Here is a 15,561-nt window from a genome sequence, read left to right on the forward strand (position 1 = left end):
GGAGGCGGAGGTTGCGGTGAGCCGAGATCGCGCCATTGCACTCCAGCCTGGGTAAAAAAAGAAAAACTCCGTCTAAAAAAAAAAAAAAAAAAAAAAAAAAAAAAAAATAAAATTTTAAGAAAAAAAAAAAAAAAAAAAAAAAAAAAAAAAAAAAAAAAAACAATAAAAAAAAAAAAAAAAAATTAAATAAAAAAAAAAATAAAATTTTAAAAAAGCTTTAGGTAGAGACAGCTTTGAAAGTCTCTGCCGTCGTTTTGTGTGCAAATGATTTTATTTTTCCAAATAGCTTAATATTGTCACATCATATTTTCAAGATGTAGCAAAACTTTAAACATAATTTTTGTGTGCGTTTTTTACATAAGAATAGTTTTCTCCAAAAGCAGTTTAATAAACTTCAGATCAGTGAAGGAATTTCCATGGAGAACAAAGCAGTTGGTTTAGGTATGTTAAGTTTTTAGTGATCTGGCAGTACTATGAAAATTGATGATTCATATTTTTTTAACCAGTAAGTCCCAAATTATGTTCATATAAGATTCTAGCCAAATTACTTTGAAGGGAGAAAACTATTCTAGGTAGATAAATTTGTGAAATGCTGAGCTAGACAGTATTCACTACTAAACTGATTAATTTTTAATATATCAATGTGCATTTTGATTTTGTAAGAGCCAGGGATAAAGTATATTATCATTTGACCACTAAATCGCTTTTTTAAAAGTAAAGCAATTATATTAATATGTAGTTTTGGGAAGCGTTGCCTTAATTGTTACTCTGGATCTTGGCCTGGTTTCTTACAAGATTGGTTAAGATGAGTGGCTTGAAATAGACCTTTCTGGGCTGGCCACGGTGACTCACCCCTGTAATCCCAGCACCTTGGGAGGCCAAGGTGGGTGGATCACCTGAAGTCAGGAATTTGAGACCAGCCTATCCAACATGGTGAAACCCCATTTCTACTATAAATAAAATTAGCAGGCATGTGGTGGTGGGCCCTGTAATCCCAGCTACTTGGGAGACTGAGCCAGGAGAATTGCTTGAACCAGGGAGGTGGAAGTTGCAGTGAGCCGAGATTGTCCCACTGTATTCCAGCCTGGGCGACAGAGCAAGACTCCATCTCAGAAAAGGACCTTGCTGAAGAATATCATAGATTCTTCTTTTTTCCCCTCATGATAACTTTTATTATCCCATAAAGTTTGTTTCATGAAAATTCAAGAGGCTGTTTTGTAATCTTGCTTAAATATATTATCCAACTTCGGTGCAAGGTGGACTGTAGGCAGATTTATCTTGACATAGATGGGGCAAAATTTTTTAGAAACAGCCCTAAGATCTGCTCCAAAACGTACTCTTGATGAAACACCAAATTAACTGTGCTGTTAGAAGGAAGAAGTGAGAAATTGAGGGCAAAAGTTAATCATTTTCTAACATGTTCCTATATTTGCAACATAGAACTTTTATTCAGTCCTCTTGAATGTGCCATAATGAATAACCCCCCAAAAAACCACAGCTAACCAAATTAGTTCACTGGTTGAGTGGAGTTAGAATTAGCCATTTGATTGTCTAAAGAACATTTGCCAAAAACAGCTCTTTGTTTTACCACATTTGATGTGTTGAGCTGGTGCCTAACAGTAATTGGCCACAGCATCACTTGCTACTTGGGATTGTTTTTGAAATGTGCTAGCAATAGCAACAGATAGGAGAGTGGTTATATTTCTATTTGATCTAAATTTCATCTAAAATTTGAATCAGATTATTTAGGCACAGATTTTTTATTAAAAGTCTCAGACATAGCCTGGTTTTGTTCCACATGGTGTGGAGAGATTCTACAGTTTTGCATTCCCCAGTATCATTTCTGTATTGTTATATTTATTTCCTTCATATTTATTATTTAAAACTTCTCTGAAGACTGTTAAAAGTTATTAAAATGGGTGTGTATCTATTTCAAAAATCATTTTTTCTATTCACCGAAAGTATCACATCTTCTTCCTCCTCTTATATAGATTTAGCTTTGGAGTCAAACCCTTCTGACCATCCAAGGGCAAGCACAATTTTCCTGAGCAAATCTCAAACAGATGGTAAGACAATACTGTTTTTTCCTCCAAGGAAAAGACTGAAAACTTTTCTATTTTATTGGTTGCATTATAGAAAGTATTTAGAAGAACAGATATATTTAAAAATTTCATATGTTCACTTATTTTAATATATGATATACTTCCTTTAGTTGTGATTGTTTAGTAATAACATGTAGACCTTCTATTTACAGGTTTTGCCACATTTTTATCAACACAATTAATTGGCCACATGATTCAGTAACATGGATTTTATTTATTTATTTATTTATTTATTTTTGGGAGTTTTACTCTTGTTGCCCAGGCTGGAGTGCAATGGCGCAATCTCGGCTCACCCCAGCCTCCGCCTCCCAGGTTCAAGCGATTCTCCTGCCTCAGTGTCCTGAACAGCTGGGATTACAGGCATGTGCTACCACACCTGGCTAATTTTGTATTATATAGACAGGGTTTCTCCATGTTGGTCAGGCTGTTCTTGGACTCCTGACCTCAGGGGATTCGAATCGCCTGCCTCTGCCTCCCAAAGTGCTGGGATTACTGGTGTGAGCCACTGCACCTGGCCTTTTTTTTTTTTTTTTTTTTTTTTGTGAGGGAGTTTCACCCTTGTTGCCCAGGTTGGAGTGCAATAGTGAGGTCTCAAGCGATTATCCTGCTTCAGCCTCCCAAGTAGCTGGGATTACAGGTACCCACCACCAAGCCTGGCTAATTTTTGTATTTTTAGTAGAGACTAGGTTTCACCATGTTGTTGGCCAGGGTGGTCTCGAACTCCTGACCTCAGGTGATCTGCCTACCTCAGCCTCCCAAAGTGCTGGGATTACAGGTGTGAGCCACTGCACTCGGCCAGTATTATGGATTTATACTTATTTTTCCATGCTTCTTTGACCTCTTTCCCTTGCTCTAAAATACATTTTAAAGATGAATGGTAAGATTTAAGCTGCAGCTTGGTTTCATTTGAACAACTAAAAAATATTAGTTCATATACAGGGATTAAATCTGTGATTTTGGCTTCCTTTTATAAATGCTCTAACCACATGAGCCTATCACATACAAATTTATGCTACTCAGAACTTTTAAGCTATTAACTTTTTCATCCTAATGTAATGTAAATGTAAACAAGCCCCATGGTGTTTCCCAGAAGGTTAGCTTCAGCAAGTGAAACTCATGTACATTTTCCTTTCCTACTTGTTTTAGGATGAGAATCAGAACTGCCGTATTTTTCTGTACTCCTGTTTATCTTCCTTAACATTATGTTAAATCCTAATTTGTTTGTTAAAAAGCCGTACACAGCTAGGTTTTTCAGTTGATTTCCACAGCAAGAATACAAGAAGTGAGAGTTCTATAATATGTGAAGTAACGCAGCACAACACAAAACGGGGGTTTCTAACCTGCATTTTTGAAGCTCGTGTGGACTTTTGTCTTGTGCTGATCATTTCTGGCTAGGATAGTTGTATTTCTCAGTTTATTTCAGAGCCATAAGCTTCTCACACATATAGAGTGTGGAAGCAGTAAAAGAAAAGCTATCCCATGTTCTTCTCTCTTCAGTAGTAAGGAGTGTGTGCTTGTGATACTTGTCTAGCATCAAAGGAAGAGGCAGTATAGGAAACAAAGCATGGCCCAAGTCCCTCTTGGAGCTTTTATTCTTCTGGCCTTTGTTAAAATGATTTTGTGTGATAAAGATAACCATGTTCAATTAGGTTAACACACTCATTGTTACATTTAAGATAGTTTACTTTCCACTTGTGTAAAAGACCTATTTATTTTTTCAGTAACATATTAGAAGATGGCCAGTTAAGTGGTTTGGGATGCTTCTAGGGATTGTGATGCAGGTAGAGATTGGCACCTAGCCAGAAACTGGTTCTTAGAGCTGTGCGCTGTTACAGCTTGATAATTAAAGTGAGCTACCTGTAAATGTAGAATTTAAACATACTACTGGATGATGGTTCAGATATGTAACAGGTAAACTTACTAGCTAAATTTCTCATTTATCCTAGTTTGTTTTGCCCTTTTCTTTTGTACATAGGAATTCTTTCATGTGTATGTAATAGAATATCTGTTAGGTCAAAAAGTAAAACTAAGTTTTTAGATTTTATTTTATGAGATTGATCTTGCCAGACGATTTAAATGATGAGTTTTGTTAGAAATTATTTTTTAAAGTGAAATTTTATCTGATTTTGTATATTGGTAATCCATCAGATGATTAGCAACTATTTTTATTCTATGGCATTTGTATCAGAATTGATCAGTTAATTTTTTTTATTCTTAGTGCGAGAAAAGAGGAAGAGCAACCATTTAAACCATGTAAGTAAACAGTTGAAAAGTTAAGAAATTAAATAATTGAATTAAAAGTATGTCTGTCATGCTTCAGTAAAAATATAGTGGGGACCGAATACTGTTATTATCGGCCTCTTTTTGTGGATTTTTAAAATCATTTTTATTTTCCTAAGAATCAAATGTACGCAGGAAAGTCTTTGACTTAATATGCTCTTTTTGTATGGGTTTCTGACATTTAAGTTAAATTTCGATAATTTGGTTGTGGTATAACTCTCTGCCTTAAATATTTTTTCTTAATTTTTTCATCTTTTTAAAAATCAAGTAATAAAATTACTTGAGCACTCAATTTTTAGCACTATTATGTTGACTTCCTGTCATAGCAGGTGAAAGCTTAGCTTCTTCACTCCACTGTTACCTTATTTTCTTCCTTCTATTTTTCCCACATATGTCACATTTTTAATTAAATCAGTACTTGATGTTTACATTGTTATGATTATGCAGGTATTATTCACTGCTGAGTCATATAGTATTCTCACTATCTTCCTTCTTTTGCATCCTTTGTTTCTCTTAAATATTTCTGAAATCTGAGCATGTCTGCACTTCTCTTTTCCTAGCCTCCATTAGCTCACACAGCTAAATGCAATAAGTAACCCTTGACTGGTCTCCTTGCTTTCATGTACTTTGTTTTTTTATGGAATTAATTTCCTGACTATATTCATTTGACTGTTTTCTAACAGCTATTTTTTCCCCCAAATGTTGTAGCATTTGCCACATGCGTATCAAAAATATTTTCCATCTACTAAAATATATCTGTTCTATTTTCTCTTGGTAAGAACTTTCCTCAGCCTTTTGTCATCCTCCTCAAATACAGATGGGCTTTTCCTAAGCCTGCTCTGTGCCTGTTTTCCTGGGGTATCTCTCTGAAGTCATCTGGGATCTCGCATAACTGTCCTCCGGTGTTGGGTTCTCTTAAGTCCTAGATTCTGTGTTTCCCTCTATCTTGTTACCCTTCCTAGTTGTACTGGAGCACATTTTCCTGGGAAAGGGCCCATAGACAGACATATTTAGAGATCTAGCCTGTCTGAAAACCTCTCCTATTTTTTTTCTCTTTTTTGAGACAGGGTCTCTCTCTGTTGCCCAAGTTGGAGTGCAGTGGTGTGATCTCAGCTCATTGCATCCTTAACCTACTGGGCTCAAGTATCCTCCCATCTCAGCCTTCCAAGTAACTGGGACTACAGGCATGTGCCACTATGCCCAGCTAATTTTTATGTTTTTCCATGGAGACGGGGTTTCGCCTTGTTGCTCAGGCTGATCTCGAACTCCTGGGCTCAAGCCATCCACCCGCATCGGCCTTTCAAAGTGTTAGGATTATAGGCATAAGACACTGCACCTGCCAAAGCTTCCTATTTCTAAAGAGTATAAAATGCTAGGTTGAAACTAAATTTCATAGTTCTAAAGACATTTCTCTATTGTGTTCTCCTTATAGTATTCTTGAATCTGTTGCTATTGTGTGATACAGTACATGTAACCAGCTTTTACATGTTTCTGGAAGCTTTTTAGTGCCTTCTCTATCCCTAAGATCCTGAAATTTCATAGTATGGCTTGCTATGGACCTTTTCTTTTTCTTTTTTTTGACACAGAGTCTGGCTGTGTCACCAGGCTGAAGTGCAGTGGCTCACTGCAACCTCTGCCTCCTGGGTTCAAGCAGTTTTCCTGCCTCAGCCTCCCGAGTAATTGGGACTACAGACACCTGCCACCACGCCCGGCTAATTTTTTTTTGTATTTTTAGTGGAGATGGGGTTTCACCATGTTGGTCAGGATGATCTTGATCTGACCTTGTGATCTGCCCGCCTCTGCCTCCCAAAGTGCTAGGATCACAGCCGTGAGCCACCATGCCTGGCCTGGACCTTTTCTTTTTATTGGGACCAATAAGTCTATAGACTATGCCTTCTACAGAATTTTCTTGTTTCTTTGTTCCTTCTTTTCCCTGATACTCTTACTATTCAGATGCTGAGCTTCTTAGATCATTGTTTCTGCATTGATCTTTAATTCTCTCCCCTCAAACTCTCCCTTTTTCTAGTTAGTCTTTTGTTCTAATTCTTGGGCATTCTTTTACTTTACGCTCTAACCCTTCTATTGAATCTTTTATCTTTTTGAGAGTGTTTTAAGAATTTTTTAAAGTTTTCCTTTGCTCCTGAATTTTCTCCACTCCCATGTTTTTCTTTTTCCTGTTGTTTTGCGCTCTCTTGTTGGAGGCTCCCCTCCAGTGTGTTAGTCCCTGGCTTTCTCTAACTGGAAGCACGACTTTTGTTAACTGATGGTTCTTACTGCAAGGATTTGGAGGCCAAGCCAGCCTTTAATTTAGGAGACCTCAGTCTGTTATCTGGTGGGTCTTTTCTCATTTTCTTCTTTTCTTTCTTTTCCCTTTTTCCTCTCCTCCTTCCTCTTTTCTCCTTTCCCCTGTCCTTTCTCCTGTCCTTTCCTTTGCTTTTCTTTCTGACTCTCACTCTGTCACCCAGACTAGAGTGCAGTGGCGTGATCTCAGCGCCCTCTGCCATGATGCAACCTCTTCCTCCCAGGTTCAGGCAATTCTTGTGCCTTAGCCTCCGGAATAGCTCAGATTACAGGTGTGTGCCACCATGCCTGGTGTTTTTTTTTTGTTTTGTTTTGTTTTTAGTAGAGACAGGGTTTTGCTGTGTTAGCCAAACTAGTCTTGAACTCCTGGCCTCAAGTTCGCCCACCTTGGCTTCCCAAAGTGCTGGGATTACAGGTATGAGCCGCTGTGCCCGGCTGAGTGCATCTTTTCTGAGACTGTTCATTTCTTCAGAGAAGAATCTCCCAATTTTCTACCTGGGGAATACAAGCATGGCTGCTCACTTTCCAGAAGCGGAGTTGGAAAAGAGAGATGGAGTTCCCCTTCTCAGTGTATAGTTTTTTTTCCCGTTTCCCAGATTTCAGTCCTAGTATCTCTGAGCCCAGAACCTTATATATTCATTATAAGATGGGAGGACAGGTGGACCTTGGACTCTTAACTACATATTTTCAACTGATCTTGCTGATTTTTATGTTTCACTCTACCTTCCAAGGTACCATATGCCTCTGAGTTTGGAGCCTGCCTTGGGTTCTGCAAGACAAACTAATTTGATTGTTCCTGTTCCAGTCATTCTCTGTAGGCACTAAAGTTGTGCTTCCATATCAGTTACCACTCCTTTGTCTTTTTCATCTTTCAAGATTTATTAAAAATCATCTGCTGTGGCCAAGTGCGGTGGTTTACGCCTGTAATCCCAACACTTTGGGGGACTGAGGCAGACAGTCACTTGAGGCCAGGAGTTCGAGACCAGCCTGGCCAACATGGCGAAATTCTGTCTCTTACAAAAAATACAAAAATTAGCCAGATGTGGCAGCACGTGCCTGTAATCCCAGCTACTTGGGAGGCTGAGGCAGGAGAATCACTTGAACCTGGGAAGCAGAGGCTGCAATGAGCCAAGATTGCACCACTGCACTCCAGCCTGGGCAACAGAGTAAGACTCTGTCTCAAAAATAAATAAATAAATATATAATAAAATAAAATTAAAATTAAAAAATTATCTGCTGTCAATCCTGTTGCCGGATCCTGTGTATAACCTTTATTTTATGTCTTTAATTCTAATGAAATTTCAGGAGAGCAAGGAAATAAATTTGTGGTCAATCTTCCATGTTTAACCCAAATTTAGAACCTTTATTTAAAGTGTAAATCTAAGTTTAAATTCAACATAATAATACCAATCCAGACACTTTTTAGTATACCTATAAGCATATTACACTCTTCTACTAAGGCTTTAGGAATTGTATTCAAACTCTGTACCCTGCTATATTGTCCCATTACTGTGCAACATAGATGGAGGTGTTTTCATTAATGCACAGTGTCAGAAATTTTTAGGTTAATTAAAAGTCATTAATTCTCAAACAAATGTAACACTTGTAAAAAGGGAGAGAAAAAAATGAATTTCCTTTTTTTTTTTTTTTTAATGGATTAAAATAAGGCACAATGGGAAAAGTCAGTGGGTAGGTATGGGAGTTCAACAGGTACTTTACCTTTGGCGAGGTTTGAATTGTGACTTAGTAGACTACTAGGTATGATTATTTGCTATCTTTGCTATTCTTCCTTAAGTCTACTTGGTACCCTTTCCCTTTCTTGTTAAAGATTGTCATTTGTGCTGACCAAATGAAGATCAATGATACATTCTTTGTCCCTGTTTTGTGACTACCTGAAATAACATCTGTGAACTTTCAGTAGTGTTTTGCTGTTTGGATTTTTAAAAGTATTTATATTTTCTATTATTATGTTTGTCAGTAGAGTTTGTTGAGGTTGTAAAGCAGCATTGGTAAGGGTTTAGCCATAAAGGATAATTGTTGAGTTTTACAGCAAGATGATGGGGGAATTTCCTGTTGGCAGCTATAATTGCTTTGCTCAGAAGCTTAATTCTGCCACCCTATATAGTCTCAAGAGATATCGGGATGCTCTTGATAACAAAACATTTGAAAGTTGGTGTGTCTCATGCTATATATTGGTTAGCAGAGAGTTTTTGCATTCACTTTTTCCAGTCATTTTGAAATTTGGGAATTGCCTGGTGGAGAAATAAAAGACAGCAGAAATGGCATTTTCTGGAGAGTAACATTTCCCCATCAGCCCAGGCATACTCTAAACTCCTGCTTAAAGAGAGAGTAACTTACTCAGGAGTTTAGAGTATGCCTGGGCGAGAGTAACTCTTTTAAGAGGAGTCACTCTCTCTTTAAGCAGGAGTTTAGAGTATGCCTGGGCTGATGGGGAAATGTTCAGTATTTATTTGGCTGGATCCAGCCAGTAAGCCATAAATTGCTGATTGACTGAGGAGCTCCCATAGGATTGAAAGACTGCATTTAATTCAAAATTTCAAATGGTTTAGCACCAATATTTGCAAAGATAAATCAATATGCATCCATGATAGAAAATTTTAAATAGAGGAAAATAGAGGGAAATGTTACCCAAAGCTCTACGAACTAGGATGGGCTCATTGGCCCATGCCTGTAATACTAGCACTTTGAGAGGCTTGAGCCCAGGAGTTTGAGACCAACCCGGGAAACATAGGGAGACCTAGTACCTACAAAAAAATTTAGAAACTAGCCAGGTGTGGTGGCTCATGCCTGTAGTCCCAGATACTTGAGAGGCTGAAGTGGGAGGATTGCTTGAGCCCAAGAATTCAAGGCCACCATGAGAATTGACATTTGGTATGGTGTAGTATATGCCATATTGCCCTCAAATAGTAGTGACCTTAAAAGATACCATCTTCCACTTTGTTGTTATTATTTGGAGATGGAGTCTCACTCTGTTACCCAAGTTGAAATGCAGTGGCACAATTTTGATTCACTGCAACCTCCACCTCCTGGGTTCAAGCGATTCTCCTGCCTCAGCCTCCTGAGTAGCTGGGATTACAGGCACCCACCACATTTGGCTGATTTTTGTATTTTTAGTAGAGATGGGGTTTCTCCATGTTGGCCAGGCTGGTCTTGAACTCCTGACCTCAGGTGATCCACCCACTTTGGCCTCCCAAAGTGCTGGAATTACAGATGTGAGCCACCGTGCCCAGTCCCCCCTTCCACTTTGAAAGTATTTGGGTCAATTTTCCTTTTTCATACTGTATTTTTTTGAGACGATAAAAGTATATGCATTAGCACACACAGTTAATGTAAACTATATACATTAAGTAGCTTAAGAAACATGAGTTTAGATATAGTTGAAACATTTCTAGCTTGAAGGAGAATTTGGTCTTTCAAATAGTAATACTTTCCAAAAATAGAACATCTGGGACTTTTTGTTAGTAAGAATTAAGTGACTACAGTAAAAACGTTTGAAACAAAATGGCGTTACACTGTATGGATATTTCTGATTATTGACTATTGGCAATTTTTTAATGCATACACTTTTGAAAGCAACAACTAGATCTTCTCCCTGCCCTGCCTTTCATGTATACGTGGGGGATACTGATGGGAGAGTATGACACTATGGTTAAAACTATCATATTAATAGGAAGAAGGAAGGCTCATCTGAATTCGTTGCTTTTTTTAAGTGTTAAAATTATTAGTATTCTGTGGTTTTTTAAAAAATACTACTGTTACTTTCAACTATTCTGTGATTGGGATTTGGTTACTGACCTTATTTTTAAGGAAGAGAATTGTCTTAACATAGTTCAGGCTGTTTCAATATTTGACTTACTGCACTCTTCCAAAATAAATGGATACTTCTAAAGTGTTTTAAAGATGGTTTATTTTCTAGAGGGCCCAAAAAGTTCATCGTTACCTCTCTGATACAACTGCAGATAAATTCTAATTTGTCTGTAGTAGCGTTTACTTTCCAAATTGTAACTGATTTAAATAATTTGTCAAACACTTGTTGAATTCCTTAATTTGTCCCCATTCTGTGCTAAGCAGCCAGAAGTATGAGGAGGATGAGTCCTCCCTTCCCTGGAAAAACTTACTTTCTTAGGAGGGGATACTCCACAAACAATTGGTATCGTGTAACAAGTGGTGAATTAGATGGATGAGTGTACCAAAAGGGAAATGTTTTGTGGTATGACTGGTGGCAAAGGGATCCCAGAAGGTAGATGGGGTTAGGCTTATTGGGATATGAAGGAAGAACAAGGTATTCCAGGCAGAGCAGCATGAGTGAGGCAGGGAAGTGCCATGATGCCTGTCAAATAACTTACAGAATAAAACTAATAACATTTTGAAATGAATGGAGAGTGCTCTCAGAGGTTCTCATTTGAATAATGTAATGAGTCATTCTCATTTGAATAATATGGCAGTCTTATTTAAATATGAAGTGAAAGTTAAATTCCTAAAGTTGTTCTTGTCATCTGTTTTTTGGAATATTAAAGTGATACTTTTTCTCCTCCACATAAAAAAACAGGCCTTCTCACTTAATGGGTGATGGAGCAGCCCTGGCAGACAGTCTCTGACTGTGAACCACTTGTTTCTCACACTGTCTCCTGAACGAATATATTTAGTAATAGTAGCTTAGTAAATGTAGTGTTAGGCTTTCCTTTACTGCAGTAAAATGCTCTTCTGCAAATATGATTTGCAGGCATTACATTTTACTGTAGTAAATGAATAATAGAAGAATCTCAGCTGCCTTTTATTGCTTAAGAAAAAACACTGTACTCTTATTGTAAACTTTTTCCATTAATTTATACAGGGAATTTGTAACAGATGCTTGCCAGGTTTGATTATAGGTACCACAAGAGCAGCATTTTATAACCCATTCCTCAAACATCTTCTGTGGGAGAGCCTCCACTGGGTTTCCCGTAGAGCTGCACATGATACCACACTCAGGCAGTTCATGGAGTATAAGAAATATCTTAATGCTTTATCATTTGCCATTTTAACCAAGGAAAAAAACCACACTTTTATAGGTTTAACTTACTGTGACATTTTCTTCTATTTCCCTTCCCCTTCAGGTATCTCCAGGGCAGCTTACTAAAAAGTATAGCTCATGCTCAACAATATTTCTAGATGACAGCACAGTCAGCCAGCCTAATCTTAGAACCACAGTAAAATGGTGAGTACAACTAGGCTGCCAAGGGCTGAGTGACAGACCCCCTTATGCTAAAAGCATCCCAGCCATCCTCGGTAATTTCAGCCATTTGATTGTGCTTTTCAGCAATCAGTTTAAGAAATTGGTGTCAACTATATATTGATTTCAAGGATCTAAATATGAATTTTCATTTTCTGTTTCAATCTTAGGTTGCATGGTGGAAGGGAAAGCCAGTTAGTGAATAAATAGTGCCCGAAAAAGTGTAGCTATTTATTTAATGCATTTATGTTAAGATAGTGTTGAACATAATAAGGAGAGGTGCTTTTTATTGGATGTTTCTGGAAAAAACATTAGTTTGTTTTGAGTTACAGGCCTAAAGCTATGTGTACCATTTTGGAAACTACTCTTGGAAGAAGGAACAGCTTGTCCTCGACTGGCATCATAGTGTATATGCATTTAAATTTTCCCCGTTGTGCACGAGCACCTCTGGGGGACAATCTGAGATGCACTTGCAGAATGCCCTAAGATGAACCTTTCAAGTTTATTTAAAAACTACCACCACCAACAACAACCGACTCCATTGGGGCTATCAGGAAACTATTAACATCTCCTTGGATTATGAGTGTTGATTTTCAGAACACAGTTTGGGAAGTGCTACACTAGAATATTAATGCCCTTATCCCTAATTTTACTTTTCAGTCTAAAAACATAACTAGCTTATAAACTTAATTTTGTTTCTAATGTACTAGCTTTTTTTTTTTTCTTAGTTAATTCAATTGTCAGTAACTCCTATCTTAAAAGCAGCAAATTTACGCTCATAATAATGTCACTTTCTTCTCTCACCTATAACAGTAGTTCAGATCGAATTGTGTTTCCGCACAGACTAGACTCTGACTCTCTAAAGTCCTGAGCTTTGGCACCTACTGAGTAATCATTGAATGTATTCAGCTAAGATCCTAAATCCTTGAGTAAAAAAAACCACTCCACTTTGGCTAGAGTCCTGGGCTTCTTTTGAATTCAAAAGATTCTCATGTGTCAGTATAAGATTCAAAAGTAGTTTTAAAGATTAACCTTGCTCAAACAAGTATAATAGATATCATGCTTTCCCCCCTACTTTAGTCTAACTTTAGAAATCTACTTTTGGAAGTACAGTAAGTTGTAATTTGTTCTCAGTAAATTTTAGAAGTGATTATTTGGTATAATTCATTGTTGGTTAAATAAAAGTTTCACTAATGGGCAAATTGACTTTTGGAAAGATTTTGAAAACTATTTATTATGGCTTAATAGTGCATTATTCTCATGGGATGGGTGAGCTGTATCAGAATCACTTATGCAACTTTTTTCAGAATGTATGTCTATAAACACATCTCACTTCCACCTTCCGTTGATCTCTAGGCAGTCAAGCCTTTTAGGAAAATGGAGAAGGCATTTGAGGCATAATTAAAAGGATAAGCACATCCCAGATGATTCTGATCTTAACCCTAACTCAGTCATTCCCAAACTTTGCAGCACGTTGGAATTATCACCAGGGGAACTTTAAAAAAAATCCTCATGCCTGGCGCAGTGGCTCACACCTGTAATCCTAGCATTTTGGGAGGTCAAGGTGGGTAGATTGCCTGAGCTCAGGAGTTTGAGACCAGTCTGGGCAACACCGTGAAACCCCGTCTCTACTAAAATACAAAAAAATTACCTATAATCCCAGCTACTCGGCAGGCTGAGGCAGGAGAATTGCTTGAACCTGGGAGGCAGTGGTTGCAGTGAGCGGAGATTGGGCCATTGCACTCCAGCCTGGACGACAGAGTGAAACTCAGTCTCAAAAACAAAACAAAACAAAAACAAATAAAACCAATCCCCGGGCCTCAAGTCATACCCAATGCCAATTAAATCAGAATGTCTCAACTTGGAAGTTAGGCAGTTTTTAAAGCTCCTCAGGTGATTGCGGTGTGCAGAAAGTTTGGGAACCAATGCTTAATTGAGTGCAGGAGGATGAACTGCTTCTATTTGGTGGGACCTTAGGCAAGTCAGTTTTAAGCCTTGGTTCTCAGATCTGTAAACTGGGTGTTGGATTAAATGTCATGTAAGGTTCTGTGGTCCTTTTCAGCATATAACTTCAAATTCTGTAATGTTAAAATCAATTTGGACATGAAACTGTTCGAAGCACTATAGAAGTATCCATCTTACATGCTAATAATGTTACAGGCTTTAAAAAGTGCTAACATTGTGTAGACTTACTTTTAAAATTCAGATTTGCCTTCCCTCAATTATTTTGAGCCTCAGTTTAGAGACTGAGGGCAAATGGAAGCATATAACTTATCTAAGACAACTCCTTGTTTCCTGATACACATCTGTGGGTAATTTAGGAATACAGTAACATATCTGAAGAGTCATGTCTGTTCACTAATATTGCATTTAAACCAATTTGGAAACCTTTGCTATTAATATTACATTTTGTAGTTTTATGCTGCATTGTTAGCACTGCTTATTTCAGAATAGCTACACCTATCATTGGTCTTGTGTGCACTTATTTACTAATAAATTTTCTACTAATAATGATGCAAAATTGATCTTAAATAATTTTATTTGGTATAAAACACTTACTATTTACTTTAAGGGGAAATAATGAAAAATGGGTGGGTAGGTGACAGATAATTAATCAACTGAAATGCAGAGTCTAATAACTTAAGCAAAAAAAAGAAAAACTGAATGGCTTAAATTTAAGCATGTATACAAACAGGCAGAACTTGTATAAGATGAAAGGTTCTATGGGCAGAAGAGCAAATGGGGATATATAGATAATGATTTATATATTATAATAATCAACAGAAACATGTATTTTAACAGCGTATTAGCATTTTGGTTCACATATTTTTGCTGAAAGGAACTAAAACAAGGGGAAAGTACCCATGTGATGCTGTTCTGAACTAGAGAATTTCAGGGCTGCTGGGAGGGTTTCTCCCTTCCCCCATTTAAAAAATGTCTTCAGGCCTAACAAATGATAAAATCAGTTGTTAAAATTTTTTTTTTCCCTTCACAGTGTGACCTTAGCAATATATTACCACATAAAGAACAGGTGAGCTCCTTTAAAACCTGTCTTGTTATTCCAGCTAATTACTTTGCATGATGTCAAGTTCAGCATTAGGTTATAACTATAGACATCATAAGTTGTACAGTGCTATTAGAGTATTGACCTGAATCATTTGTGGTTTTTCTGGTCCCTAAGACTGTTTTAACTCTTAAGTTACTGAGGATCCCAAAGAGTATTTATGTTGATTATATTAATATTTATTGTGTTAGAAATTGAAATTGAGAATTTTAAAACAACACTATTTTTAGTTTTAGTTTCTCAACCTTGGCACTGTTGATATTTTGAGCTAGGTAAGTCTTTGTTGTGGGGACTGTCCTGTGCATTTTAGGATATTTAACAGCTGTCCCAGGTTGTAACAACAAAGATAACCCCTGACTGAGAACCATATTGTTAATATAAATAACATTTTTTCAATAACTCTCTTCTCCAGCAACAAAGTTGCATAAAATGTGTGTCATAAGGCCGGGGCGGTGGCTTACTCCTGTAATCCCAGCACTTTGGGAGGCCGAGGCGGGTGGATCACGAGGTCAAGAGATCGAGACCATCCTGGTCAACATGGTGAAACCCCGTCTCTACTAAAAATACAAAACATTAGCTGG

General features: G+C 37.5%; 1 protein-coding gene across 2 annotated transcripts in view; it reads left to right on the forward strand.

Moving 5' to 3' along the window:
- CCNYL1 (cyclin Y like 1) overlaps positions 1-15,561 on the forward strand; it is a 45,480-nt gene that overhangs the window by 12,144 nt on the left and 17,775 nt on the right. Inside the window, exons 2-5 of one of the 2 annotated variants that reach the window (XM_017546704.2) lie at positions 1,992-2,066; positions 4,321-4,355; positions 11,801-11,901; positions 14,912-14,947. In XM_017546704.2, the coding sequence (XP_017402193.1) occupies positions 1,992-2,066; positions 4,321-4,355; positions 11,801-11,901; positions 14,912-14,947 (247 nt within the window). The remainder of the gene's footprint in view (positions 1-1,991; positions 2,067-4,320; positions 4,356-11,800; positions 11,902-14,911; positions 14,948-15,561) is intronic. The other variant, XM_017546706.2, reaches the window with a different exon arrangement.

The sequence above is a fragment of the Cebus imitator genome, unplaced genomic scaffold, assembly GCF_001604975.1.
Source record: "Cebus imitator isolate Cc_AM_T3 unplaced genomic scaffold, Cebus_imitator-1.0 Scaffold191, whole genome shotgun sequence".
Taxonomy (NCBI): domain Eukaryota; kingdom Metazoa; phylum Chordata; class Mammalia; order Primates; family Cebidae; genus Cebus; species Cebus imitator.